General features: G+C 39.5%; 2 protein-coding genes across 3 annotated transcripts; one reads left to right on the top strand and one right to left on the bottom strand.

Annotated features, from left to right (window-relative positions):
• Positions 1 to 17,002: 17,002 nt before the first annotated feature.
• On the top strand, positions 17,003 to 18,336 carry LOC117139037 (pescadillo homolog). Of its 2 annotated transcripts, XR_004459348.1 has the most exons (2): positions 17,003 to 17,854; positions 18,007 to 18,336. XR_004459348.1 is itself a non-coding variant. In XM_033301138.1 (1 exon), the coding sequence occupies exon 1, from the start codon at positions 17,141 to 17,143 to the stop codon at positions 17,711 to 17,713; it is 573 nt and encodes a 190-aa protein (XP_033157029.1). In that variant the 5' UTR covers positions 17,003 to 17,140; the 3' UTR covers positions 17,714 to 17,922. The 2 variants fall into 2 exon arrangements, 1 of the variants encoding a protein (XP_033157029.1); XM_033301138.1 differs by lacking the exon at positions 18,007 to 18,336 and having other exon boundaries at positions 17,003 to 17,922.
• A 5,533-nt stretch (positions 18,337 to 23,869) lies between these two features.
• On the bottom strand, positions 23,870 to 26,413 carry LOC117139035 (larval serum protein 1 gamma chain). Its single transcript, XM_033301136.1, has 2 exons — positions 26,122 to 26,413; positions 23,870 to 26,056 (listed from the first exon to the last, which is right to left on the bottom strand). Exons 1-2 carry the CDS (start codon positions 26,326 to 26,328, stop codon positions 23,945 to 23,947), a joined length of 2,319 nt encoding a protein of 772 aa, XP_033157027.1. The 5' UTR covers positions 26,329 to 26,413; the 3' UTR covers positions 23,870 to 23,944.
• Between the last annotated feature and the right edge of the window lie 1,041 nt (positions 26,414 to 27,454).

Genomic DNA, 27,454 nt, shown 5'->3' with positions numbered 1-27,454 from the left:
TATAAACACCGAGAAGCAAACCGTCCAACTCTGCTAATTTAATTTTTTTTAGTTATTTTTTTTTTATTTTTCTTTTTAATTTCTATTGATATGGCATATTTATTTAAATATTTTGAAATTTCTTGTTTGCTTTCCCACTAGCTGAGTAACGTATATCTGAAAGTCGAGAAAACAAACCGCAAGCAGGCAGGCCACAACAAAAAAGTATATCAAAAGGCAAAGTCACGTAAAAGAACAAACGCGGCATAACAAATGTGCGATAGCGTTTAATAATTTTTACGAAGCGCTCGACATAAAAGGTGGGTGACGGGGGTGCTTGGGTGGCTAGTGGGACATATACACACTCACATAAATAACAGCCAGAAAAACTCAACTACTCAATCTTTCAGTTGCTCGTTTGGCCTTCTTAGTTTACTAATCAGCGGCACGTGTTTATTTTGCAACAAAGTGACAATTTCCTCTTCCGTCTGCCCATCCAAACACATTCCTGTATTCGTTTCTTCTCCACCGTGCCCCCGTGTTCTATCATTACCTCTTTATCTTTAGTTTTTGAGTTACGTAAGTTTTATAAAGGGAACTAATGGTGAAAAATTATTGAGCATGCAGCTTCCATGTACATAGACGCAGCGCAAGTTTGTTTTCAAATGATGCCATGCCCACTCTAACGCCCACAAAACGCCCAAAACGCTGGACTATTTTTTTCACTAGTTTTCGGTAGTGTTTGTTAGCCGGTTATATTCAGCTTAGTAGGCCCTCTGTCCGATTTGTGAATGAGTTAAGTGTGTCTGCTCTATCCTACTCTCGGATCGGGTTTCTATCACCGCTCCTCCTTTCAGCATAGTCATCAGCAGAGCCGTTATTATAATCATCATCATCCGACCAGAGAGGCCCATTCAAAAAGTGCAAACATGCACGGTTGTAGAAGTTACTATGCAGTTCGAGGCCGGAACTGGGTGCTTTGTATCATTTTCCATCAGATCTGTTATTGTTTTAGAGATTATTAATCCCAGACAGTGGCACATGGTGTCATATGAGGGTGGAAGAAAAAATGCTTTAAAATGCAAATTTTTTTTTGTCCTACCATCGATTGAACTTTGAATTGAACTCCGTTAAATTTCCGGACAAACCGCGGAGCTGTCATCAGATCATTAAGAGTTAATTTGTACCTACCAGCAGTAGTATAATATCGTATCGCATGGCATCGGTTGGGCAGGAGAAGATTAATGATAGTGTAAATGGATGTTTGCTGCTCACTTACTGGCACGTGGAGAAATTTGAGGAATATATGTTGTCTTCAACAGATTCAAAAAATTAAATGGTTCAAGAATTGTTTAAATTTACAAAGAATTTAAAACAGTAATGATTATTATCTATATGTTTGCACATTAATAACAGTATGTTTATAAACATTAATAATTTGTCGCAGCAACGGTTGGAGATTAAGTTTCTCGGTGCTTCTGTCTTGATGGATGTGCGTGCTTACACAACCCTAGCAACTTTAGTCGCTAAAACTTGTTGTTGCCAGCATATCTTGCTCAAAACCGGCGCAAGGCGGAACGCGACGGAATGGCCGGCGAACTGTGAACCCAAATACAGAGCTGGTGGCGGTGCGACACCCACCGACATGACACACCAGACTTCCCTCCCACGCTCTCTTGACCGGCGTCGACTTGTTTGCATTGGCACCACTAGAGTTGCAACTGCAAAAACATTACCAGCAACGCCATTTCAATTCCCTGCTTCACTGCCACGGCGTTTTTAGTGTTTTATTTTTCTGGGCTGTATTTTTTCGTCGCCAGCTAAACTGGTCCGAATGCGACATTTTGTATGCCGATCACATTCCCCGCCAGCTGACTCACGCAGCTGCTACTCTTAGCATCCTGCGTCGGCAGGCAGTGTGCTACAGTCAGCCAGCCCACCATATATCTAGGATTATATCCGCCGCTCCCGCGGGCGCTATTTACGCCCACCGACGCGAAGTCAAACCTTGGATACACTGGTCATAACTACTTGTCGCTTGGGGAATTGCTTCAGACTTCCTATTGAGTATTATAGCTACATTTGAGTGCATCGTGGGGCTTTGACTATATGTTAAAGCATTATTCCAGTTTCATTAAGCCACTGTACCGCAAATGTTTGTCGATTCTCGTTTTGAGTTTTATTTGTGCCGTTTTACTTTATTTATTTTTGTTGTGTTGCTCCTCTCGCAGTTGGTCTGCTCTCAACCGGATGTTGTGGGAATTTTTAAATTTTGTTGCTGCTGCTGCTGTTATTAACTGTCATATGTGTTGGGTAAATGCTTGTCTTGTAATAATAAAATGTCATGTGTGCTAGCCGCACGTACCCCATCCGCCGTGGTTTAAGTGGGTGGAGCAGGCACATGAGTGACTAAGTTTTCGTCTGTTGTTGGTGCTGCTGCAGCTGCAGCTGCAAGAATTTCCTTTGCTGTTCATGGCGCGAAATTTAATGACAGTCGTACCGCCTGTTTTTAAGCACATGCCACATTCTGTTTTGCTTTGTTTTTGTAGAGCTTCGGGTACATGCGTGCCGAAAGTTAATTTGCAGAAAGTTATACAGCTTATTGCTTTTCCCCTGCATTTGGTCTTAGATGTACGTATACCCTTTACCCCATTTAGCCATAACGTATACTTAATATCTGTATAAAAATGGGAAAAATTTAAATATTAGGAGACAGACGAACACGGTTAGATCGACTCGGATGGTTATCCTGATCAGAAATATATATAGGGTCGGAAAAAACTCCTAGCTGTTACATAATTTTCAAGGATTCTAGTATAGGTTATACTAGGGCTACTCTACGAGTAACGGGTATAAGAATTGGAGCCTGAATGGAGTTTCAGGGTGTAAGTTTGAATATTACCAAAAAAATCAAATTCGGGTTGACCTAATTTTTCTATATTGCAGCTCAATTTAAAACTTTCAGAATTTTTATGACCCGCTCGTGTGGTTAATTCAAATTTAACTCAACAATCTGTACATTTGTTATCTGTTATCGGTCCCTTTCGCCGGCTATAGCTTGAATCGCATGATTCCGTCCTTAGCACGCCTCCATGCCTGAGACAATTAATCTTAATGCTATAATATATATATGCGTATTTTCATAACAAATAATTTTTTAATCAATACCTATTTTAGGGGACGGGGTTTTCTGGTGGTTGCTTCTATGACTAATAGTTTGATAAGAGTTAAAAATATGCTACAGTTCGCATTGAATAATCTTTTTTACGATCGCTATGTGGAAGGGCATAATCTTTAATAGATCGTAGACTTATATGTACAGATAATCTTAATTTATTTTCCGATTATTGGGTGAGCCATAAAAAAATCGTTACTATAATGATTGTAACATTTCCATTACTACATACAAAAATCATTTATAAAATTAACGGGATTAACTTTTCATTACGAAGCTACTTTTTCGTTTTTACCAAAGCTTTTTTTTTGTCATTTATTTCGATCACTGATGAAACCCGAACTTGTCGCCACGCATTGTTTTTCTTTAGACCCGGCAATCTTTGATTTTCCTGTATACGTTATGATCCCTTTAGCGGCGGCGTCGTCAATTTCCATTTCGCGTACCAAGCGGGAGGTTGTGAAGTGATTTCCCGAGACCTCCCTCCTCCCAATTTTTTCGGACTCAGCATGACCTTGGTTGCGGAACAATATTATAATAATGACGCCATGGAATTCCCGCCTCCGTTCGCATCATTGCCATGATTGTGGCAAAAATACGATGCAGCTGCTGATAAACTGAGAAATGTAGTAAAAACATTTACACTTGCAAACAAGCCGCAATTCGAATGGCATTTTCATAAAATCCAGAAATACATGCGATGACGAGTTTTAACTTATTCAGAACGTTCGAAAGAATATGGTAATCAGAAGAGGATACTGAAAAGTTTATATCAAGTTTTATGTTTCTAGAAACCTTGGTACCGAGATCTTTATGGACTTACTCGGGGGAATAATTGTTTCTTATCTTACACTTTCTTAATATGGAATATAAACGTGACTCTTGTAATTATAATAAACGTAAACTCATTGTAAATTTTTCAGTGGACGGTCTTTTTTGAAAACATCACTTTCGTTGCATTGCATTTAAGATGCTCCACAACGACATTCACTGCCTTATAAGCATGTCCTATAACCATGAAGAATGAAAAAACGATTCGAATCTAATTCGTTTGATTATGCGATGAATCAGTATTTCCTCACCACGTCATCCTCCTTATTTACGAATAAACAGTATTTGTATCTGCATCTAGATCGGAATTTACAATTAGAGTCTGGCCGCGATGTCGCCATTTGTTTGTCGCACATACGCATCTTGTTCTTTTTCATTCTTTGTCATTAAATAGTTACACACACTCAGTCACTGTTCTCGGAGAATGAGAGTGGCGGCTGGAATTAATGGATGTCTCTTTGTCCCGGCAAATATTTACGCTAAACTTTCGTGTCAATTGATGCTTCATTCCCCATCCCTTATCCGCGGTCTCTGTGTGTTATTTTGTAAAGAATAGTGTGGAATTATACTGCCAACTGAAGCGGCTCTAAATAAGCTGATAATTCGCCCACATCTGATGGGCGCCCTTTCCATTTTGTCGCCATGAAGAAATTTTATTTTTATTTTCACTGTGCCCGTCTTCAAGTTTCCAGAGAAGCGAGCAGATTTTTGTGTAGGTAGGGTCAGTGAGTGGCATCACCCTTGTCTTAAACTTGTCTACACTATCTTGGTGGAGAAATTGCGAAATAGACGATTGCATAGTTATAAGACCAAATGGGATTGTTGGGGAATAATCTATCTATTATAGTAAGTTCTAAGTAGTAATATAATAAACGTGGGAAGTTTGTTTTAAAGATGACTGTAAGTGCCATTTCATTTTATTTTTAAACAATTTGTAACAATTCAAACCGTCAGATTTTTGAAAACGAATTGTCCATATGGTTACTCCTTAACTTTCCAAAAGCCCACGTAGCACAACGAATCCAGATAATATGCTTAGTAAAAACTCATGTTGAGTCCATAAATATTTTAAATTCTCGCAAACCGAGCTCTTACCTAAAACGAATTTAAATCGGGCAAAAATTGGCAACTACAATTTCAGTCCGACACGATATATGGTGACATTGGATGCCGTCTAACCAGCAGCATATCGGCGCGAAGTGTTGACACCAGAACAGCCAACAAACTCCTCAACAAAAACCATAATGACAATAATTAGTTAAATGAACTGGTAATTTTCAAAGACGAGTGAGAATATGAGCGGGTGACATGCGGGTCCTGACAATCGATTTCGTTCAGATTGAACCGAAAAAAACAAAAATGGGGCGACAAACAACGCCTCATTAATGGCAAAATGAGATTCGATGGACATCGTGGAGTTACCGTTGGACAGATGCGTGTAGTCTGATCCCCTAGGTGAACAAAGATTCCTAATAAAGTTGACGCTCCAATCACCATCAAACTCAACATTATTAGCGATGACCGGATTCGAGGTATAAAGAATTTTCGTTGTTTGTGCTTCTGGTGTTTTTGGTTTTCGTGGCAAATTGAAGCGGAATACTTATTTTCAGATACAAATTGATACCGTCGCTTTGTCTGACAAGAAGCGCAGCGGGCAGTCTCCTTACTCGAAGACTCCCTCAATGGGAGACAGAAATTTTCGGCCGTTGTTAAAAATTCGAAAATTACGTGACTGCATTTCAAAAAAGGCAACAAATTTCGTAAAAATGAAATGGGAATTCCGGATGACAGAAATGGTCCAATTCATGCACCGAGAGGGCCAATATGTCTTTGTCGTCGGCTGTTCCTCGACCGCTAGATTTTCTGCCTTATTCCAGTGGCTTTACCTGTCCGCTCGGTCCTTGCGTGACTGGGATGGCTATTAAATATATAGAGAAATTGTTGAAAAGGTCGTGTCACAGACGATATTTTTCCGATGACAGGAAATAATCTATCCAGTATCATTTTTGAGATTATATTCGCTACAAGTACCAATGAGCAAGTGAAGAGTTAAACAGATTTTTTTTTATTAACCTATTCGCTTCATTTTGTGTTTCCCACCCTTTTGGCGATTTTTCCTCTTTTACCCCGGTAACACATTGGTAATGACCTCGATTTTTGAAGTACAATTTGTGTTGAAACTTCCATTGGCAGTTTAATTCCTCATACCGTAAAAAGTATAGAGCAGATGGATGGAAGCGCTTCCGACGTTATAAAGTATGTATACCACTAGCCAAGTCTATCTGGTCATTTTTGCCCGTCTGCACGTCCGTATGAACAGTGTGATCTGTCTAGGCCATACTTTAATTTTTTTTGTATATTTCTTATGTTATTATGGTCTGGAAAGTTTTGATTAACGTCAAAAACAAGTTGGCCATGCCCACAAAACACAAAATTCTATCTCCTTAACAATTGTATAAACTATTTTAATTTTTCTAGCCAACTTGGATTGATATGTAAAAAAAATCACTCCGTATTTATGCTGAGCAACTGGTATCCAATAGTCGAAAAAATCGACTCTTGTTCTTCTTTTGGGCGGTGGCCTTTGAAGACGAGTCACGTTTTGTGCGTGCAATCGGATATCGTTTCGTGTATATTTTTTTTTTCTTTGTTTTCCATTTGCACAATTATAGGGCGGGACACCCACATTTACCCCAAGGTCCAGTTGAAACACCTCCAGAACCCAAGTTCCTCGGAACTTCTAATAGTGTTGTAATGAGTGTGAAAATTAATGTCGTCATACTCATGCACCCAAATACAGGAATTTATAAATCGCAGGGAATGAGAAGGGTTTAAATGTTTGCATGGGTGTGCGCCGATGGGTTAGGTGTTGATGGGTCAGTGCTGATATTTGCGCTTATCTGGAACTGAAGTACGCGTCATAATCAATTGCGAGTGTAAAAGGGCAAGCAAAGGTTGGCGGCGGGTTTGTTTATGGGGTGTGTGTGAGTCATGCCATTTATATAGCCGATAAGATATTTTTGCGGTTCGGCGTATATTGATTCTAGTTACGCTGATAGCAACTCAATCCACACCGAAAGATTTACACAGAAGCAAAATAAATAGTTTGGTGTACATCGGTTTCATATAAAGTTATTGTCTGAGATAAAGTTTAAAGGGACATGCAACATTCAACATGCAACAGTAGGTAACCCATTTAATATAATTTCTTAGGTTGTGCCAAAAACTAAATATATTATTCTAAGTTTTAAAGTTTTTTTTTTTTTTTTTTGACATTGTACAAAATTTTTACATTTTTTTTCGTTCCGTTGTGCATGTGTACTTCGTCTTTTCAATAAACACTTTAACCTTACAGACCTAAATTCTTCTCCCTTTTCAGATTTACATGTAATGCAGTTCTTCATAATTCAACGGTATTTTGGTTTAGGTAAGTCCAGCACCTTCTGATTTATTTATTTACATTTGCTTAACTTTATAAGATAATCAGGCTGAGCGACCGCCAGACAGAGTGTTATATAATTATAAATTCTTGACATTCTTCTCGGGGGGTTGTAAGACACCAGGGTAACCAGTCGAATATCTGAATACCAGATAACTATACCACATACGTGGCAACATGTGCGCTGCGTCTATGTCTCTGAAAGCTGCATGCCTAATCATAACATTCTAGCTTTTATAGTTCCTGAGATTGAGGCTTTCACACGGACAGGTGGGCATGGCCAGTTCGACCCGGCTATTGATCCTGATTAAGAATATATATACTTTATATGGTCGGAAACACTTTCTTCTACCTGTTACATACTTTTTAATCGTAAAAACAAACAAACAAAAAAAAACGGCTTTCTCGCAAAACTTTGTGATTGTTTATTGTTTTCGAGCCGTTTTGGTACGGTTTTTTATATTTCTTTCGTATGAAATACTTTGTCGCCTTCTTACTCCACTAAAACACTGAACTAGAAAAACTCAAGCAAAGTGGCAAAAGTCCATCAATATTTAAAAACTTCGCTTTCGACTTTCACGTTTAGATTTTACTATGCAAAAGGTTATCGTTGCAAATCGATGCGGAACTGGTCTGTTAAGTGCAGAAGATCGATGACTCTGCCGGGGTCCAAGTTGAGAGTCACCGAAGTTTTAAGATCTGTTCGGGAAATAAATATTTATATATTTGGCTAAACTTAAGCCAAAAAACCACGTTTGCGTGGTCTCAACACTTATGTATATATATATATTGTTCGTTTCTACACGTAGGAAATATCAAAGCGCATTAGGCGACTGTTCAAAATACACGAAGAAATATGAATTTTCTGTCGATGTCTAATATGAAGGGATTGTTTAGCGGGATAACAGTTATTTTTTATACAAAAAAGGCGACTCCCTCGCAAAGGTCGAAAATCAATGGAGGTTAACTTTCGAAAGTACGTTCTATGTGCATTTCTTACGCATATCTTTCCGGCACCTTTGTAGGTTCACATACCCACAAAAGGAACACCAAAAATCAAGCAAATCCAAAACGGAAGTACTTCTAATTTCGATATGGCCTCCTTAACCCCTCTGTGTGGATGTTTTTGTGTATGTGAGATTTATTTTCCGCTCTAACTACACGCACCGCGCTTAAACCAAGCATTTTTCGATAGTTGAAACCACGGGAAAACGGCAGGGCGAACGATAAAAGCTAACTGCAACTGGACCTGGACGAAGGATGGTAGAGAAAGGGCTCCATTGTGTTATGTCATATTCCTTTAGTGATTGCGGAACAGAAGCACGGAAATCTTGGTTAGGTTGGTATTATATATCTACCAAAAACAAGGCCGCACTACTCTGTACGCAGATCAAAAAGTATATAGTATACTATTTATTATTTATTCTGTTGCTGTTATTTTGCACCAGCACTCTTTTGTGCTTAACTTTGTCTTGTGGCTCTGGCAGTTTCGAAAAAACTGAATCCAAAAAAGAAAATTAAAGCGGCAAAGAAGAAGTACCAGACACAACACCAACAATGGTATGCTTTATGGACTTTGGACTCTGGCTTTGTTGCTCAGCAAAATAATAAAAAAAGAGCATTTGCAAAAAAAAAAAAAAAAAAAAAAAAAAAAAAAAAAAAAAAGCAAAACGATGAGACAGCGAAAATGGAAACTGAAAAATTGGAACAAAAAACAGTGACATTAACAACATATCAAACAGTGGGAATTATATGATACAATTCCAATAAAAAATGTATCAAAAGCAATTATAGATAAAATACAAGTATCCAAATTATAAAAATTAATATTTTGGCAAATTTTTAATTTTTATTGCCTTTTATTTATGAGTGAAGGGTGTAATAAAAACTCAATGGGAAATGATATCCTTTATCGCAAAACAAAAAACATCCTTAATCTCGTTTAACTTGAAGATAACTTTTATTTACCAGGAGAAAATAGAAAAAACGCCAACAGTTCTAAACAAGTTTTAAACTCCCCTCATGATAATACTATTTGGTTTAATCTCCTTCGTGACTAATAAGCTTATAGATGTCAATGTAATCGTTCGGTGAAATCCCTAGCGTGCGAGTGGACAAATAAAGTTAAAGATTAGCATTCGTCGAATCAGTGTGAATTCCCGTCAGGCTTTCTTCTTCGAATTTTTGGGCAAGTTAATATAAGAAATCAGTCCCGGATTAGTAAGTAAAAATCTCCGGAACACATGTTATTTTTGAAATTGTTCTTACATTAAACTAGTTTTCACCAACAAAAAATATTAAACAGCAAAAATTTAGCTGCCCCAAACAAATAATTAGCTGATGTCAAGACCTGTCGTTGCTCTGTCGTCATTGACAGCCTTTCAAGCCCGATTCCCATTTAGATGTCACTGCCCATAATTCACAATTTAATGTAGAGCTTGAGAGTAAGCAGTCATTATTTATTAACACTACTGCATTTTCTTTGCTCTCCTAAAATTGAGCAATTTATAACGATCTACTTTACTTGAGGCCGACAAGCACAAGAAGCGCTGGGCTGAAAGTTTGGACCATCCCATGGGCACCACTTGACAGACCCCTCGGAAACCGAGTTAAGTCTCCCAGTCGAGATTCAATGTTGGCCGGACCCCAAAGTATTTCGACCATCTGAGTAACCCGACATCAGCATCCAACAATTTCAATATTTCATCAAAGAGATTCAAAGACTTTTTCTTCGCCGGAGAGTGGGTTAATGTTACTAGCTGACTTTTCTTCTGCCGGGGTAAGTGCAGTAGCGCCAAACTGTCGCTGCAATTACTCTCCTTAAATGTGGAACAGATGGAGAACATGGGGTTGCGGATGGGGCTTAAGGGTGCAGAGTGCTCAGAGCCGGGATGAATGCCAAGTAAAACATATCTTACTATTTACTTTTACGTTTTCGCCGTTTCCCGCTTCAGCACAGTCTTCTCACTTTGTCTGTGTTTTCAGAAAAAATTAAAAAAAAAGAAGTGCAATCGAAAAGGTAAACGTCGACTTGTGGTATCCTTTCAGTATTAAACAAGTTTTTAATAAATATTGTTAAAATATTTTTTAGTTTATGTTGCGTGCTTTTCCTTAATGAGAATAAACACAATTTTTTTTTGTGCAAAACATATACATTCTAAGCGTATATCAAGTTTCCAAAAGACAAGAGTAATATTATTACCAATGATGATATGGATGACGATTATTGGAATGATGATGAAGATGGGTATTGGTTGATGCCGTTGGGATTCTGATACGTTACATTTTCTTCATGACAACCCCAATCGGCCGCCCGCTTTTCGACTCCCCTTACCAAAAAAAAATCCCTTTATCTATGTTACTGCTGTTCTATCTGTGGGTATTACTCATACGCAGCCGTAAAGCAGTCAATGCCAAAAAGCATTCCCTACTTTCGAAGACATTATTGCCATCAGTGTGAGGAATTCTCAGTAAGATAGCCAAGAAATGAGATTATGAAACATGTGATTTACTGAGCCAGAGGAAGAAAGAAATCAAAGTAATTGTGTGGAAAGAAATTTGACTCTCCAGTGTTCAAAGTATTTTGACTTTTGTATTTCTTTGTAGTCAGCTCAGATTAAGTATTAAATGAAAAAATATGTATTTATAGTAGTCTTTGAATTTTTTTGACCTAAGCTAAAGAAAATTATGGTTCTCGAGTGGTTCTAGATCTTTTTGTTTTATAGCTAATGAATGGGCCATGGGCTTGACTGCATAAATCAATAGGGTTCTGAAGGAAATCGAAATTAAATCTTCGTTACCTAGATATGACAACATTTTTTTTTAATAAGAAGCTCCTATATCATTGATGACTGAATTCCGAGAGTTATTTTAAGACGGCTGAAACTTTAACATTTCCTTAATTTGCAACCCGCCACAATCTACTACAACCGAATATATCTAGAGAAGAATACCACCGAAAAGATGCTGGAGGATGGTGAAATTAATTAGGTTGCTTCATAGAATTAGAAAATCAGCACTCACTAAATAAAACATAATTCCGGCGGTTATCTTTGTTCGTGGACCGAAAATTAAATCCATTGTGATTTATTTCAGTTTTATCATGTTCTTTGTTTGACCTGAATTTCTATGAAAACATTATATGTAAATATATTGTGGTAGAAAAACTAGTTTTCATACCCTTGCAAATATATATTTTTTATCGATTCGCCTTTGAAAAAAATAGAGCAAATCCTATTTTGTACGACAAATAACAACTTTATAATTGACCGTATCTATGGCAATCTATATAACAAAAAAGTTTGATTTAGATCAAATAAATAATGATATAAAATCTGGCGCATGCCTAATTAGAATTCATTTTTTTCTGTTTATTACTGATCCCATTTCCGAATGTTCGTACGGTAGCTTTATTATAAAGTCTTAGTCTGTTTAACAAATTAAAACTGAAATTATATATTGTCGAAAAACTGGTATTTTCCGACTAAGCCATATATTATTATCAAATCATGTCTTATCATATATGTACATTTATATATTTTTTTTTAATTTGTTCCGATTATTCATATGCCAGCAATATCCTGTTCTGTTGCGACCCTTTCGGACTAATTATATACTTATCTGCAATAAAAATGGCTGCTGGAAAAGTTAACCCAGATTAACCAATAGCTTTAAAACTGATGGACTAGTTTGCGAAGAAACATAAATGGCTATATCGACTTGGCAGTTAATGCTGATCATATTGTTATATATTAGCAAATGTCTTCTTCACTGCGTTTAAAACTACTAAATAAAATCAATGTACGCTCGGCAAGGCTACAAAGAAATGCAACAAACACAAAAGCGGGTCAATGCTGAAAATCAAGGCCAGAACTTGCTACCGAAAAGTAGGTCGACAGGGCTGTCTGGTTGGTCTGGCCGGGAGGTTAGTGAGGCTTACCCTATTCGAATGCTCTCGAGAGAGGAACTGAGAGGTGCTATAGACACGTTCGCAATTAGAAACGAACAACGTTGTTAATATCGTAAGCGTGTGCGCTGCGAGTCGATAGACCGCAAAAACTCAACAAAATCTTTTCATTAATTTTCAGTTTAAGAAAGTACATTAAATTTCGACATTGAATAATTGTTCCTGGATAAGTATTTTGCATGACTTCTATAATTATTCCCGTTACATGTATTGTAAAAGAGTTATCCAATCTCTTGGTTTTCGGATGCCCTTGGTCTTTATATTATTTTCTGGTGCTCTGAGCGCTTTGTGGCGAATGAAATCAGACCTCGGCGGGGCATATGCACTCAGCTGGCTAAGGCGGGTGTCGGTGTGGCAAGGTCGCTAACAAGGCCCTGACTCCATTTGAAATGTATCGTTAACCCCGTTACCAAATGCAGCAAAGGATCCTGTATAATAAGAATGTGAATCAAATATAATGGAATCAGGAGGGAAAGATGGGAAAGCGGTGACAAGTGTAGGTGGCCCCGATGCTTAGTTATCTAAATTAAAAATCTATAAGCTACGGATCTGATTAATATTCAAATAGTGGTTAGTCTTTCCAGAATCTCCTAGAGTAGTATTTTTTTCGATGTCAGAATAATGTGGTCAAAACCACTGGAGTCGTGACAAAAGACAAACATCTAAACGAACAATGACTTCTTGTGGGGAAGTTACAAACCTTAGCCTGACACTGCACTTACCTTGTATTCGAATTATAAATATTATAGGCCACGCGTGATTGAATTCAGTCCCAGCTACTGTTTATGATTTAGCCCATGTTCTCCGTTCCGTCGCGTCACGTAGCAGGGCTGTAATAAAAACCTAGAAGAAGTTGCAACGAAGACTTAGGCTTGCTCGGGTAAAATCATCATTCAGTTATATACTTAAGATTTTTCCCAAGATATAAGCAATGTGTCCTCCCTTTCTCCAATTCCCCGTTATAATTTTTTTGGCTCGTAAAATGCACATGTTGCTGACTCGTGTCTAGCATGGGACATCCGTGGGGGTAGATGTCCACGTGTGGTAATATGAACTTTAAGAAATGTTATACAAATGGGAACTATCCAAATGTAACCTCTACTATGTTTATCTTAAAACTAATATTGAGAGTTAAATTTTATTCGAATCTGCATTAAGCTTTTATATTAATTATTTTCCACTTGTTATTAATGTTAGTCTATGATTATTTCGAATATTATATCCTGTTATATTTAGTGCTCAATTGATGCCCCATTTCATCAAAGGGGAATGAAAGAAGCCACTACTTCCTAAATATTGCCGAATAACGAATTTTGTTCTATTTGATTAAAATTAAATTAACTAAGTAAGTTACTACTTGAGCATAAGCCAGCTGACACTTGTATTGCGGCTGTATCTCCAGCTGCAAGCCCCCTGCTTACACACAGACACTCATTTACACTACGTTCCTCGATGGCAAATGCACAGGGAAAGGGGCTTGTGTCGTTGAAGGGTTGCGGACTGTGGGGTTGCTGTGACCGAAATTCATTTAAAAATCTATCGATTTTTCCCTTGCTGCTTTCTATGTCACTCTCTCTCAATTTCTGTGTTTCGCTCTAGCAAAAAAATGAAATGTAAATAGTAAAAATATACTATATTTACTATATAATTATATATGTATGTGTATGATTTTACTACAATAAAAATTCTTCGACGGTTGCTCTGCTTCCTCCTGTTTTCATTACGTTCCTTTCCTATCGGTACCAGTCTGCTGTTACGTCTAAGTATACTATGCTTTTTTTTATGAATCTTACTAAAAGCATATGCTTTCCCTGTCGTTTTTTTTTTTTGCTTGCCAAGAAATAATTTGTATTATTCAAAAAGTTCGTTTTGTTTTTAAAGTAAAAGGGTATGAAAGATGCGGTAAAATGTATGTAAGATGTAAAGGGAAGCGTTTCCATGTACGCACATATATTCTTGATCAGGATCACTAGTCGAGTCGATCTGGGTATGTCCGCCTGTATGAACGCTGTGATCTCGGGAACTATAAAAGCTAGTCTGTTGAGACTAGATATGCAGATTTTAGAGTCGTCTAAGTCGTGCACGATTGCGGTTAAACGTTGCACAAACTTTGAAAAATGTTTTGATGTTTTTTCATTTTATAATTTGTCTTGCTCAAGTTAATCGTTACTTAATTTAAAATTGGCCAAGCCCACTATAACGACCACAAACACACAAAAACTGTCACGCCCACACTTTTGAAAAATGCATTGTTTCTTTTCTTCGTTGACATATTTCTAACAATATGTTGCGATGTTTTTCAGAAAAAATGAATTATTACGTTGAAAGCAGTAACATTCATAAAAAAAAGATGCTGGAATGGATGCAATGTTTTCTCATACAGATTTTCTTTCAATATTGCCATGATTTTGAGTATTAGGAAAAAATGTAAGAAAGTAATTTTTTCTAAACTTCTGTTGTTCTTGCAGCAGCGTGTGTGGCGTTAGAAAAACACATTACTATGTCGCAAGAGTGACATTTCAACGCAGTCAACATGACACTTTTCATGGACACACACCTACTCTTTTACACTCGCCAAAATACACCAGAACATTTTTTTAAATTGTTTTCTCAGAAAGGAAACGTTTTTTAATATTGAACATATGGTAATTGATGAGTTTTTTTTTATATATGTATGTGGTTAGCGGAATTATATATCTAGTTTAAGCACGAAGAAGTTTTTTTTTTTTTTGTCAGCTACAGACCCGAGATGCTAACAGCAATTTTTACCCCCAGTCCTATCATGTGGAATTACAACGCATTTCTTCACTTTGTTTACATCGCTAGCTCCAAAGCAGCTTATTATTGTTGTTAATATTGCCTTTCTTTGTGCAAAAATTGATTTTTCTTCTGGGTCTGTCCCGCTCACATTTTCACCTCCTTCCTTCGCTGTTATCCCTTGAGCGTCTCAGAATGCATCGTTACGCCCGTATAATGTCAAAGATTGTCAACCTTCGCTGAGCTGTTGTGTTTAAATATTACAAATACGACATGTTGTCATACCACATGAAGACGGGTTTACTACGGAGGGTGGTCTCAACAAACCCTATTCTCACACCTTTATTACGTCCCTTTCGAATTATGCTCTGTGAATGTGGGATGATTAAAATAATAACAAAAAATGAAATTAAGCCACGAAGTTATATATTGAGTTGACAATACGTTTAAGAAGTAATTTTAAAATAAAATTTTAACAGGAGAGGGAGTCGAGTGTCTCGACTACCAGATACCTGTTACTCAGGTGATAAAAACTAGGCGTGTCCATCTCACTAAAACAAAATTCCGCAGCATACTTTGCGGAAGGAAAATGCACAATGAATTGAAATAGAAAAACTTAATTGAAACTCATAAAAAAAAAAAAAAAATTAAAGCATGCTAAGGCTGCGGGTAGATAATCTCTGGATTTGAAGCAGATGCTCTCTACAAAATAGTTGCAGTGAGAAATGGCGACAGAGTGGGAAAAGAAAAGCGCAGAAGGAAAAAGGCATCATGAAGGATGTTTGTTGTTTGCTGCAGTTAAATTAAATGAAAAAGTTTAAAACTTTTTTAATGAAACCATTTCATTCAGTAGAGGTATAAACAAAAAAACAGTCCCCATTGTAACTATAGCACAAAAAAGACGCAAGACAAAAGAAAACAAAAGTCTGAGCGGAAGAAAAACTTGATGCAACTTGCACGGTCTGAATGGAATCCTACAAAAATGAATAAAATGACCCAATAAAAATCAGAGTATGTGTGAGCCAAGAAGAGGGCGGCCTATGCTTGCTTTCAACTTTGTAAATGAAATTGCCCTTTATTTGATTTAAAATGGGCGGCGCAGTCTTTTTGAGTTGCCGTATGCGTAATCTGAATTGGAGCTAATCGAAAATCATTCCACTTTGATATGGCCGATATAGCCCAGAGGCTCTGTCTTATCGATGTCGTCCAGGACAACAAGGGTAACAAGTGCAATGACTATGTGCTGTAGGTGTTCGCTTCTAATCCAACTGTCACTTTCAGGGACTCGCAAGCAATACGGTTATTACCAAAAATTATTGCATTGCTTAACATTATGCGCTACATTTATGTCTTTCATTCTACGCAGTGGTGATTTTACAGTTACATTCAATGCAACAGTTTGATGTTATCGCTTTCGCTTTGGATGAAGCCGAATATGACGCCATTAAAACAGCAACTTGTGTGTCGCTGGACCAGTCATCATATACGCACCCTTTCTTTCCTGGCTTACAGGTTGTAATCGGTTATAAACCTCTTAACTTCCTGTAGTACGATGGAACGACCCTGCTGCGAGATAAACTTTTTGCCAAATTAAACTGTTTTCTGTAGTTTCTATGATTAATGCTAACGCAGGCCGTTGAGTGGCGCACTTTGAAGCGTAATCCACCGGATCTAGCCACAAGAAATCTAATAAATAGAATAGACAGCGCAACAGCTATAACGTTGGCAGAAGAACAATAAAATGTATATAAAAAGATCTAATAAGGAGGGAAACGGAAATGCGTGCAATAAGTGCTACAAAAAATGGCGAACTTGAATAATAAAAATATGCTGTGTGCAGTAAACTGTGATTTTACTGGCTTTAAGTTACGTTTTGGTCGACCAAATGATAAATCTACAATTTATAATCGATTTGTACATCAAAATTTCATAAATATGTAAACTAATTCCTCTGCACCGCTTATAATACAAGTTATCCTTAACTCCCGATGAAATGTCTGATGTGGAGCAAGAAGCCTCTGGATACGTGGATAATGAGCAAAATGAAGGACAAGAAGCCGCAGAAGATATTGAGGAAGAGGGCGAAGACGACGAACAGTATGTTGAAGAGGAGGACGAGTTCGAGGTGGAGGAGAAGGATCCCTTTGAGCTCCTCAATGAGAGCGATGAGGACGATGAAGAGCAACAGGCAATGTACAAGGAGTATCAGGAGGTGGTCAACGCTATTGATGCCCAGAACAGGATTATAAAAGAGCTCAAGGCAAAATCCAATCGACTGCTGTTCAAGAAGTGCAAGACTTATAGAGACAAGCAGGAATACAAACAACTTAGGGTCTGCCAGGAGCATGAGGAGATCCACTTAAAGGTCCTCGTGAATAGAGCCATGCACCTCCAAAACTTCGGTTCACCTAGGCGCTACAGAGATATAGAAATGGAAGTCACAGAAGACGAGCATGGCTACTTCTATACAGAACTACAATCAACCTTCTCAGGCTTTTGTCCCACAAATTCGGCTGACGAATATGAGTCGGATTCTGAATCGGATAATGGGCTATGTTGTACCTAGTCCAAAGTTTTTCGGTTTTTCGGCATATTGACGGCGAAAAGTTATGAAAATAATTAAATAAGTGTGGCATTTCCGCCACATCACTCTGGGCACCACATATCTACGACACTGCACTCAAAAAGGGGAAAGGCTGCAGGGAATGTGAGTAAAAAAAAATTCAAGAAAATTTCAATAAAAAATGCAAGTTCATGCAAAGTTTAATCAAAGTACATATATTTACATACTTTTACTTTTTAATTTTTTTTTGTGTTTCTTCCCTCGGTTTCTAAAATACATACATATCTTCCTAGCAGTTCTTTTAGCTTGGTTTTATAGTTGTGAGTCGAGCGGGGAAAGTGTAGTGCAATAGCAATGAGCGCAAAAACAAGACGATTGTGCCCCCAGACAGAATGAGGGGATCAAAGCAAAACAGCCATAAACAAATAACCAAAGAGGCACAGAAAGACGCCAGTAGAGCAGAATGAATCGAATCGAAACGAACTGAATTGAACCAAAACTTCTCTCGATGATTTCTTCGTTCCTCCTTCTTTTATTATGCCTCAATTCTCACTCTCCGCCAAGTGCCACGCCCATTGCGGCGCTTAATGGGGAACACGTGATAGCTTGACGTTTTCTACACAACTGGTCAATATTTAAATTTAATTTACATTTAGAAATATTTAGATTAAAGCAAAATATAAATTATTTATATTGAAAGATAATTTATATGGCTTTGCAACTTAGAAATTTATGGTGGAAAAATTTATAAGGAGGAAAATTCAAAAACGCGATTTTAGAAGGGGAATGTTGTCGGCGCCAAATTCGCCAACCCAATGTGCAGAAGCAGCGGCTTCGACTGCGTTGCGACGTCACCTTGCGTCCATTCACCCCGTTCATCATTGTTTATGAGTGTGTTTGGTGCCCAGACACAAAAACAAGCACACAATAACCGTATACAGCAAAATTCCTTTAACTGCGCTTCGATTCCATTCTGTTTTCCATCTGGTTCTGTTTCTGTTTTTTGGACCTCTGCCTTGGGTCTTCTGTTCTTGTCTCTTCGCCCCCTACCTAATTCTCCAACCCTTCTGCATTCTCCTGATTGTTGTTTTTGCACTGTCTGCGGCTTGGGTATTTTTTACGCGCCTCTGCTCCATTCCACGTTCCCAGTCTCCCCGTCTCGTTCCCACAACCTTGGTATATCTCTCCGCCGCCCAAAAAAGTGTGCGAAAAAATACTCTAGGAAGATACAGAATTGCAGACTTGGATCTAGGAGAGTCGTAATTATTCATGTTTTTTTTTTATGTATGTGTAACATTGGCGAGCCAGTGAAACGAAAACTCAATAAGAAAAAGAAAGAAGAATAAAGGTGTCATGCACCACCAGAACAAGCTCCAGTGGAAGGGCGGGCAGAAGGTAAAAGAATTGCGTCTCGTGTTGATGATTTCTATTTCTGGTGGACAGTTTTTTGTGAAATAGACTTTCGCTGGTGGGTCACACAACCAAGGCAAGACTACTTCCTTCTTGAATATTTTTGCCTTTTACCCGCCGCATGTGAATTTGGATCTTTATGAACCCACTAAACCGATAAGTGGAATACACAATTTTACTAGGAACGTAAATTACGTATGGTTTTTTTTTAGAGCTGGTATGTTTCGGTTCCAACAAATAGTTTTCTAAATTAATTTCGCATAAGAAGTACCAACCAATTTCAGCAACACACACAGGCGCCACAGTATGTAGGCGGTTGAGAGGTTTACAAATGTCACATTCTTAATCGCAACAGCAACAGCACTGTCTGAGGGTCAAAGTTCAGAGACACGTACATTTTTGTTGAGTGGATTGGTCGGACGGAGCAGAAGAGCAATAATGGCTGTCGTCTGGCAGAAAGGCTTTGCTCCCACACAAAGCACTTGGTATAGAAGTGGAATACAGTCGTCGTTTTCTATGTCTAGGTTTGCGTACCGAATAAGTAAAACAATCACTATAATTTGTTCCGGTTATCGACAGCTGCACACGTGTGATATAAGGGATATTAACTCATTGGTAATTATTCGAAGTTGAATTCAGTGTTGTTATTTCACATTTTAAAGAATTTGACTTGGAAAGGTGTATTTTTTTCAGTTTTAGACTGTGTGATTTAGGTTTTCGTATTAAAGATCAAAAACATTGTATCGGTGGTAATTGCTTTGTTTGTTATCTCTGAACCTGTTTCCCTTGCTAACTTTTCCTTTCAATAAGCTTATCTCTTACCAATGTGGTTAAAGTACTTTTGTCTGGGACTAGTTTGCATCTTTGCATGTCCTTGTAATTTTTTTTTTTGTTTCTTCTGTTTTGGCATGCATATATAAACATGTATTGCTTCCACTAATTCTGGAATATACAGGGGTTTTTATAAGCATTTTGTTCAGGATCACTAGTCGGTCGACGTGATCATGTCCGATCATAGTACGTTCCAGAACAAGATAAGTCTATTATTACTTACTGGACTACAGTTTTTTATTACTTAGTCTTAGTTGCAGTGGTATGTCCTCTTTCAGCAGCAGTTATTGCTTTCATTCTGCATTTCTTGATAGAGTTACTGATCCCGATGACAACAGAGGACATTGAACTGCACTTGCATTGGGCATCCCTGCCACATATATAAATAATCCCGACAAAGGGAAAACAAATAAACAAACCCAAGGCAGTCGGGTATGCTTTTAACTTGACCGCCTGCGTCGCTGATGATGATTACGGCGGAGCAGGTGCAAAACTACACATAAAAGGCAGGTGCAAAAATTGTAGTAAAGTATACGGCCAACGAAAAGGAGAGCCACTAACTGGCCTTACAACAGACAGCGGACTTAATCAACAACCACGTGAGTCAGGTATAGCTTTGTTCTCATTTTTGTCCTTTGGATAGACGTTTACGTTTAAATGGATCGGTTTTTAAAAGTTAAGGGATACTTTCGTACGATCCCAGTGGGAGTGAAGTCCTTTATGGGGTTCGGTCTTGTCACTAAATATTTAGTAACGTAACATATCCAGTTGCAGGCAGCTGTTCGACATTGATGTCAGTTGCAGCCTAAACCGACAGTTTGAATGGCTTTTAAGTTTGGAGAACAAATAATTACGGAATTTATTTTAAATATGCCATGTTTGACATGAGGAACCTACATTAATGATTCTTTTGTTTGTAACAAGCTATACTAACCCCATACCCAGTTAAAGTAACCCGCAAATACTCAGATTGTTCACTTCCGTTTGACAATGCTTTTGTCCATGTTTTAGATGCCCCATCTGTCTGTCTACAGCATCCAGCTAATGCTTTCTAAGCTCGAGGCAGACTATTGCTGGAGGAGCGGTATGGGTGGTAAAAATTTAACGATTTGTTTTGTCTGGTGTTCTGCTTTCTCTGCTGCTGCCGCTTTGCCCTCGTCAAATTTGCAATGTCAATGACGTCGGCTTCTCCCTCTCCTCTTGCTACCCGGTACCGCAGTCGTAAAACATCAACCCTCAGCCAAATAAATCGGACACGAAAATAAAAGCGAAAATCTTGGCTGGTTATGGGCGTGGTCCACGAAGTGGACCTGAGCTATAAACCCCGATGGTCTGAGCTAACGTAGATCATTGTCCTTGGCCGGGTTCATTCACATTCAAATGGAGCGAGAGCATTGGAATGAGAAGGATTCGGTGCGGGGGCAGACTGGAACGAATGGAATGGCACAGCAAAACAAAACTGCGATAGCATAAAGCTTATCCGATATATGCTTATTGTATGTGTTACACATCGTCGTTATTTTTTTTTTTTTATTACTATTATTTTGCAGTTCGATGTGATGTATTTGATGTATCTTGAAAATCAGCTAAATTTAATCTAATGTTTCAAATTCTATATTTTGTGCAGTGCACACAATTTGCTGATGAATTTCGTTTGTTGATTTTTGTATTGAAACGGCGGAACAGCAGAACAACAATGACAGAGCGAGCAACCTCATCCTCGGTCCGCATCTGTCTGGGCCCGCGTTTCGAACTTCTGTCATCCAATGCGGCAAGTCCTGTGGTCTGGTCTCTGGTTCTGCTAGTGGTGGAGTCAAGCCAGTTTTGTTGCCATTTGCCAGAGGTGTTTTTGTAACCGACCTAGGACTTACCATGTGCTATTGTCTGCTGCAGTCGGCTCGGTTCAGTTGAGTTCTGCTCGCTTTGGTTTATTTTGCTTTTTGCTTCCCCATTTCGAGACATTTGGCGGGAAAACTCCTCTGTGCTGTGAGCTTCACTATCAAAACAGAACGGGCAAGAACCAATTCGGTGTAGCTCTGCTGTCAGCTCTGACAGGGGGACATAATGATGGGATGCCCAGCCCAGTGCGAAAGGTGCCGCACCTTGCTATAACGGCAAAGAAGAGGGCTGCAGGAACAGGCTAACAGACGTGTCAGAATGTGGAAAGCCAAGTGCCAGAAACCGAAGTCAGATAAACTGACTAGACATCCGAAGCCCCTGAAATTAAGAGGAGCGGCCAATCTCTCGATAGGGCTATAAATGCGGTTGGAATACTAAGCCTTAGTAAGTAAGGCATAAGAGTAATGAAATAATTATTAAATATTAAATGCACAATTGAGTACGCGATCATCAGTATTCTTCGGATAATTATTTCAAACGGTTTATGCAACAAATTATGTGTGCGAAGTTTTGACGTAAACTGTGGCAACATAATTCCGTGAAAGGTGAAAGTAAAACGGCAATCTGACCAGTACTCCCTGCAACCCGGATTCATGCTCTTCAAGCTAGTGGCTGGCTGCTTTTCCATTCTCAGGTCGTAAACTGATATAGGGGTCGTCGACTGCTAATTTGTGGAAAGCAAACAAAACACAAAATGCGAGATGAACAAGTAAAAGCAGGGGTTAAGGGTCGAAAGAAGCCACACGTGCTGTAAACTAATCGTTGCTGGTTGGTGATAAACTGGCATTTCATAATGTTTTATTTTTAGCGTGAATGTAGCGATTTTATTTATTTTAATTGATGATATGGAATTTGACTGCTAATTAGAACTAGTTCAAGGCAGAGCTCACATCAACTCATTGACAGCCTTTCTTCGCAATATATATATTAGTTTATATTTTAATTAATATGCATTAACTTTGGAAAAAAGCAAACAAAATGGGTGAGAAGTTTAGGCAAATGTTTATAATTTATGGGTTAAGCTACCTCCGCCCGCTGGGCAATTAAAATTGGAGCTGGGGCCAAGACAAGCTCAAGTAATTTGAATTGAATGAAGTGCGAGACTGTCTGCTTACGCACCAGGAAGTCCAAGGAGCTTTAGAGAAATCTCTTGATGGGATGAGTGGAGCGCACACGCACATGGACAAAAGGCGAGATATCGTCTGGGGGTTCTTTTGTTTAGGTCTTTGACTGGGTTGCTACCACATTATACAACTTTAAAGCCTTCCCCTCTGCACTCTATTCGATGCTGATGTTATTTGTGGTGGTTGCTTCAGGCAGTTTTTTTGCGTTTTTTTTTTTTTTTTACATTTCCTTGTTTCTGCGCCTCACCGCCAGACGATACCCATAAGCTGGCAGGAGTGACGCACCAAATCCAAATGGGGGTCCCAGAGACTTTTCAAAAGTGCGTCGATATTATGTGCGTAGCCAGAAAGCAACGCAACGAGATGGCCTTCCTTCCATCGCCATACGCTTTTTAGAAGCTGAACCGAGAAGGACCAAGTGCGGAGTAGGAAAAGGCAGAGTCAGGACTCGTTTCGGGCTTAGCTGGCGTTGAAAGTTTAACGAACCCTTGCCGTTTCCTGCCCAAGGACTTCGCCCTTCTGCCTTTAGTATTTAAACACTAGCCCTTAGGGCTCAGCGTTTTTATTACACATTTTTTCTTTCCACCAAACGAAATACAAGAAGAACCTCAGAAGAAAAAGGATTCCAGCGTCCAGTTTTCGGTTTCAATTTGACTCAGACGCCGCCGAACGCCACTAACCCATGTTACGGCACTAGGCGGTTTTACTTAGCTTTCAGTGCGAAAGAAATTTTGTGGTTCAGGTGATCTGAAAATAGTACCTTATCCTTTATCCTTTATATTAAACGAGCCTTGTTAATGATGCGAACAATCTAAAGTCAGTTATTTATAAGATATTCATGACAAAAATAATTTATGAAGATTTAATTATTCAGTATTTATTTATTTTTAATTCGTTTATATATTTTTTTTTTTTTTGTATTGTTTTTTTTTTTGCCTGCGACATTGCTAAGAGCTAGATCCAGTGTGGCCTAATATTCGATGGAGTAGTCGAAGGTACCGAACTGGGCGTACTTCTTCTCAAAGTACTTGGCAAAGGTGTCGACGTAGTAGACCTTGACGTCCTTAAAGAAGCCGTTAGGCACAAAGAAGTCGGACTCATCGATCTGGCGGTCGAAGGGATAGCCGAAGGGTTTGGTGTCCACGAACCGGGTGCCGGAGCCAACTCCCGAGGAATAAGTGTAATCAAAGTTAGAGAACTGTTCGTACGTCTCGGCGAATGGCGAGACAAAGAAGTAGAACTGCATGGGCATGCCCTGCTCCCATCCCTTGGGCAGTACCAGGCGGTCGGGGAAGGCGTTATGCGGCTCGCTAATGTCGAGGGGGAAGTCGTACTTGCCCTCGCTGGCCAGCATCACGTACTTGTAGAGCTCGGTGTATGTAATCCTGTCCTCAGCAGTCCAGCTGAACTCCTTGGAGCTGCGCTTGATGGTGTTGGTGCCGGCAATGAAGGGGTACACAAAGCTGTCAATCTGCACGAAGTTCTTTCGGTTGTAGTCTAGTGGTATCACGCGGCCGTATTCATCGAACTTGGGGCCCAGGAACACGCGGACAACTCCCTTCTGCACCTTGTCGGACTCAATGGTGAACTCGAAGTTGAAGGGTTTGTGGTTAAGGCGGGCCTGACGGGCCAACAGAGCCTTGTCCCATATGTACTGGCCGTCGACGAACGTCATCTTGTCGTTGAGCAAGTTGGTCACATCGAAGTCCACAATGTCGTAGTATGTTACCAGTTTGCTGACGCTCACATCCTTGATGGTGATGCCCTCGTAGAAGAGATCTTTTTGGGTGTACGGCTTCAGGTAGTACTTGAAGGTGTAAAATACATCGGTGAACTTTTTGTAGAAGGTGTAGAAGAAGGGATCGCGCAGCATAGTCTCGAAGTTCAGGAAAATGTTAGGGAACACCTCCATGTCGGTGTAGTCTACATCAGCGAAGTACATATGGGCCAGCAAGTAGTAGTAGTTAAAGAAGTACTTGTCAAAGGTGTCAGCATTGCCCTGCAGGTAGTTGCCTACAATCTTAATAGCCTCGGGCTTGTGGAGGTCGAACACCTGACCGTCGGCGGTTTTGTAGAATCCTGTCTCTAAGACCTTGTAGACGCGGCTGAAGAAGTTCTGGATTTGGTTGTACATCTCAAATTTGCCGTAGGTGTAGAAGTCATAGTAGTTCTTGCGGTAGCTGTAGCCAACACCATTGTAATAAATCAGCTGGGGATCGTAGCCGTACTCTATTTGCTTGTACCAAAAGAACTCGGGGATCTCGCCAAAGCCGTTGGCCAGGCGCTCCTGGTAGTATCGGGCCAGGATCTGTTGCACACTGTAGATCCAGTACTCGCCGCGACGGTCCTTGTCCAATCCGAACTGCTTGCCGTTTAAGAAAAAGGCGTAGTCCATGTTCAAGTAGTACCAGTAAGCGTTCCAGCCAAGATCCTCGGTGAAGTAGGTCATCTTAGTTTCATCGTTGAAAAAATAGATGTCACGGGTGTAGTCTACAGGCATGTAGAATTTTTTTAGGCCCTTGACAACATCAACGTACTTTGGATCGTTCACAAATTGGGCGAAGTTTTCGCGCAGGAAGTACTTGTCCTCGACATACCACTCCTGGTCTAGACCCATCATTTTGTACCACTGCCATGTCTTCCAGTCCTTGGTGTAAAAATAAAAGTTGCCGGTGAACTCACTGTAGTCTTTGTAAAGGATATCCTTGTACTCCTTCTCGTACATGGTCAACTTGCTGAAGACCTCATAGTCGAACTTTTCGGCCGCGTACACGAACTTGCTGTTAAAGAAGTACTGGGGAAAGATTTCGTAGATCTGGGGTAGGATCAGACCTTCGAACTCGGGCTTGTGGATGACAGCCAGGGTCAGAGCGTAGACGAACATGCCCTCGTTCACGTGGATGCGGGCCCATGCGACGTTGCGGACGAAGGTCTCCCAATCCTTCGCGTAGTAGAAGAAGTTGAACAGACCGTAGGCCTGCTTGTGGTGAGTTTTGACCAGGGCTCCGAAGAACTCTCCCTTGGGAAGCAGGGCTCCAAGCTTGTAGGATTCCCAAAACTTCTCCATGTAGAAATCGAAGGTCTGTGGGGAAGTACAAGGACATGGATAGGGTTTCAGTAAGAAAATGGAGTTCTTGATGCACTCACCTCGTATTGAGCCTTGTCGGTGATCAGCTTCTGGCCCATCTTAATCCACTCCTCGAACATTAGAGGCTCATCAACACGGTGAACGATCTCGAAGAGGAACTTCTGCTTTTCCAGGAAGTTCTTGTCGGCGATCTTTACCTTCTGGGTGGGCACGCTAAAGGCAGTCACACAGGCCACGAGAGCCAGTATCACAAGGGTCAACTTCATCCTTGGTCCTTTCGCTGCTATTCTTTGGTTCCTCAACTGCTCCGGCTTTGGTTCGCTCAACGACCAACACCTAAAGTCTGTTGTCTTGACTGCACCCAACCTGGGTCTTTTATACCCCCGACTGGAGCCTTGCATTGTACCGTATCAGCGGCAGACTCCCGTCATCAGCATAGGTCGTCGCATAGGTCCAGTCCCGGCCGAAAATAGCGGGCCACGTTATCTTTGGATGCCCTCATCATTCTGGAGGCATGCCTCAATTCAGGTGGTGATAAGATAAGACCCACGACCTCGTCGATCGTCTTCAACGCGTTCCTGTTGTATAATTGCCGATCTTTATTGGCAATTGGCGACGGTGACTGTGAATTTTTCACTGCACTGCGATAATAACTTGGAGCATCATGATTGCTTTGAACTGCCCACCTCACTGTTATGTGCATAAGTCATATCAGTTCAGGTTTTATTCTAGGTGTTTTCGTTTTTTAGATGAATATTTTGCATTACCATCCGGAACCGTACGATTTGCTTTCAGGGTTGGTGAATACAATGGAAATTTACACTGATTTTGGTATTATACACATCATAATTATATATCAACCAATTTTTATACCCGTTACTCAAAGAGTAAAAGGGTATACTAGATTCATTGAAAAGTATGTAATATTTAGAAGGAAGGGTCTCCGACATTTATTTATATATAGCTCTTATTTAGCTTCCCATGAGTTAAGCCAACTTTTTGGATATTTTGTGTTTCACCCTGAATGTAACAATGCGGTAGGCTGAAATTTTCATACGATTTTTACTATTTGTGATGTTCTGATTGCTCCTGGATACCCGTACATCTGCTGACTCTCTCTTTTTTTTTTCTTATTATATATGGGTATGTACTGACTTTTTTCTTTACTAACCATGTCTGACCGAAAACGGAAAGTGAAAAAAGGAATTCAACAGATGGGCTAAATATATATTAAAATATCTCCACTCGCCTTTCCCCGTCCCGTGTTGATATTGGAGTAGAGTTTGATTTGCCATAATCGTATATGAGTTGTTCACCCAACATTATGTATTCACTTTATGTTTGTGACAACATGTATGTCCGAAGTGTTTTTGTTTGCCTTGGTCAAAATGC

The sequence above is a fragment of the Drosophila mauritiana genome, chromosome 3L (assembly GCF_004382145.1).
Source record: "Drosophila mauritiana strain mau12 chromosome 3L, ASM438214v1, whole genome shotgun sequence".
Taxonomy (NCBI): domain Eukaryota; kingdom Metazoa; phylum Arthropoda; class Insecta; order Diptera; family Drosophilidae; genus Drosophila; species Drosophila mauritiana.
Note: the sequence above shows the minus strand (reverse complement) of the source record. Positions and strands in the feature narration are given on the sequence as shown.

Bases quoted from the DNA above. Each gene is read 5' to 3' on its own strand.
- LOC117139037 (XM_033301138.1), top strand. From the start codon at position 17,141: ATGTCTGATGTGGAGCAAGAAGCCTCTGGATACGTGGATAATGAGCAA.
- LOC117139035 (XM_033301136.1), bottom strand. From the start codon at position 26,328: ATGAAGTTGACCCTTGTGATACTGGCTCTCGTGGCCTGTGTGACTGCC. The intron at 26,057-26,121 runs GTGAGTGCATCA...ACTTCCCCACAG, and splicing joins CCGACAAGGCTCAATACGAG to ACCTTCGATTTCTACATGGA.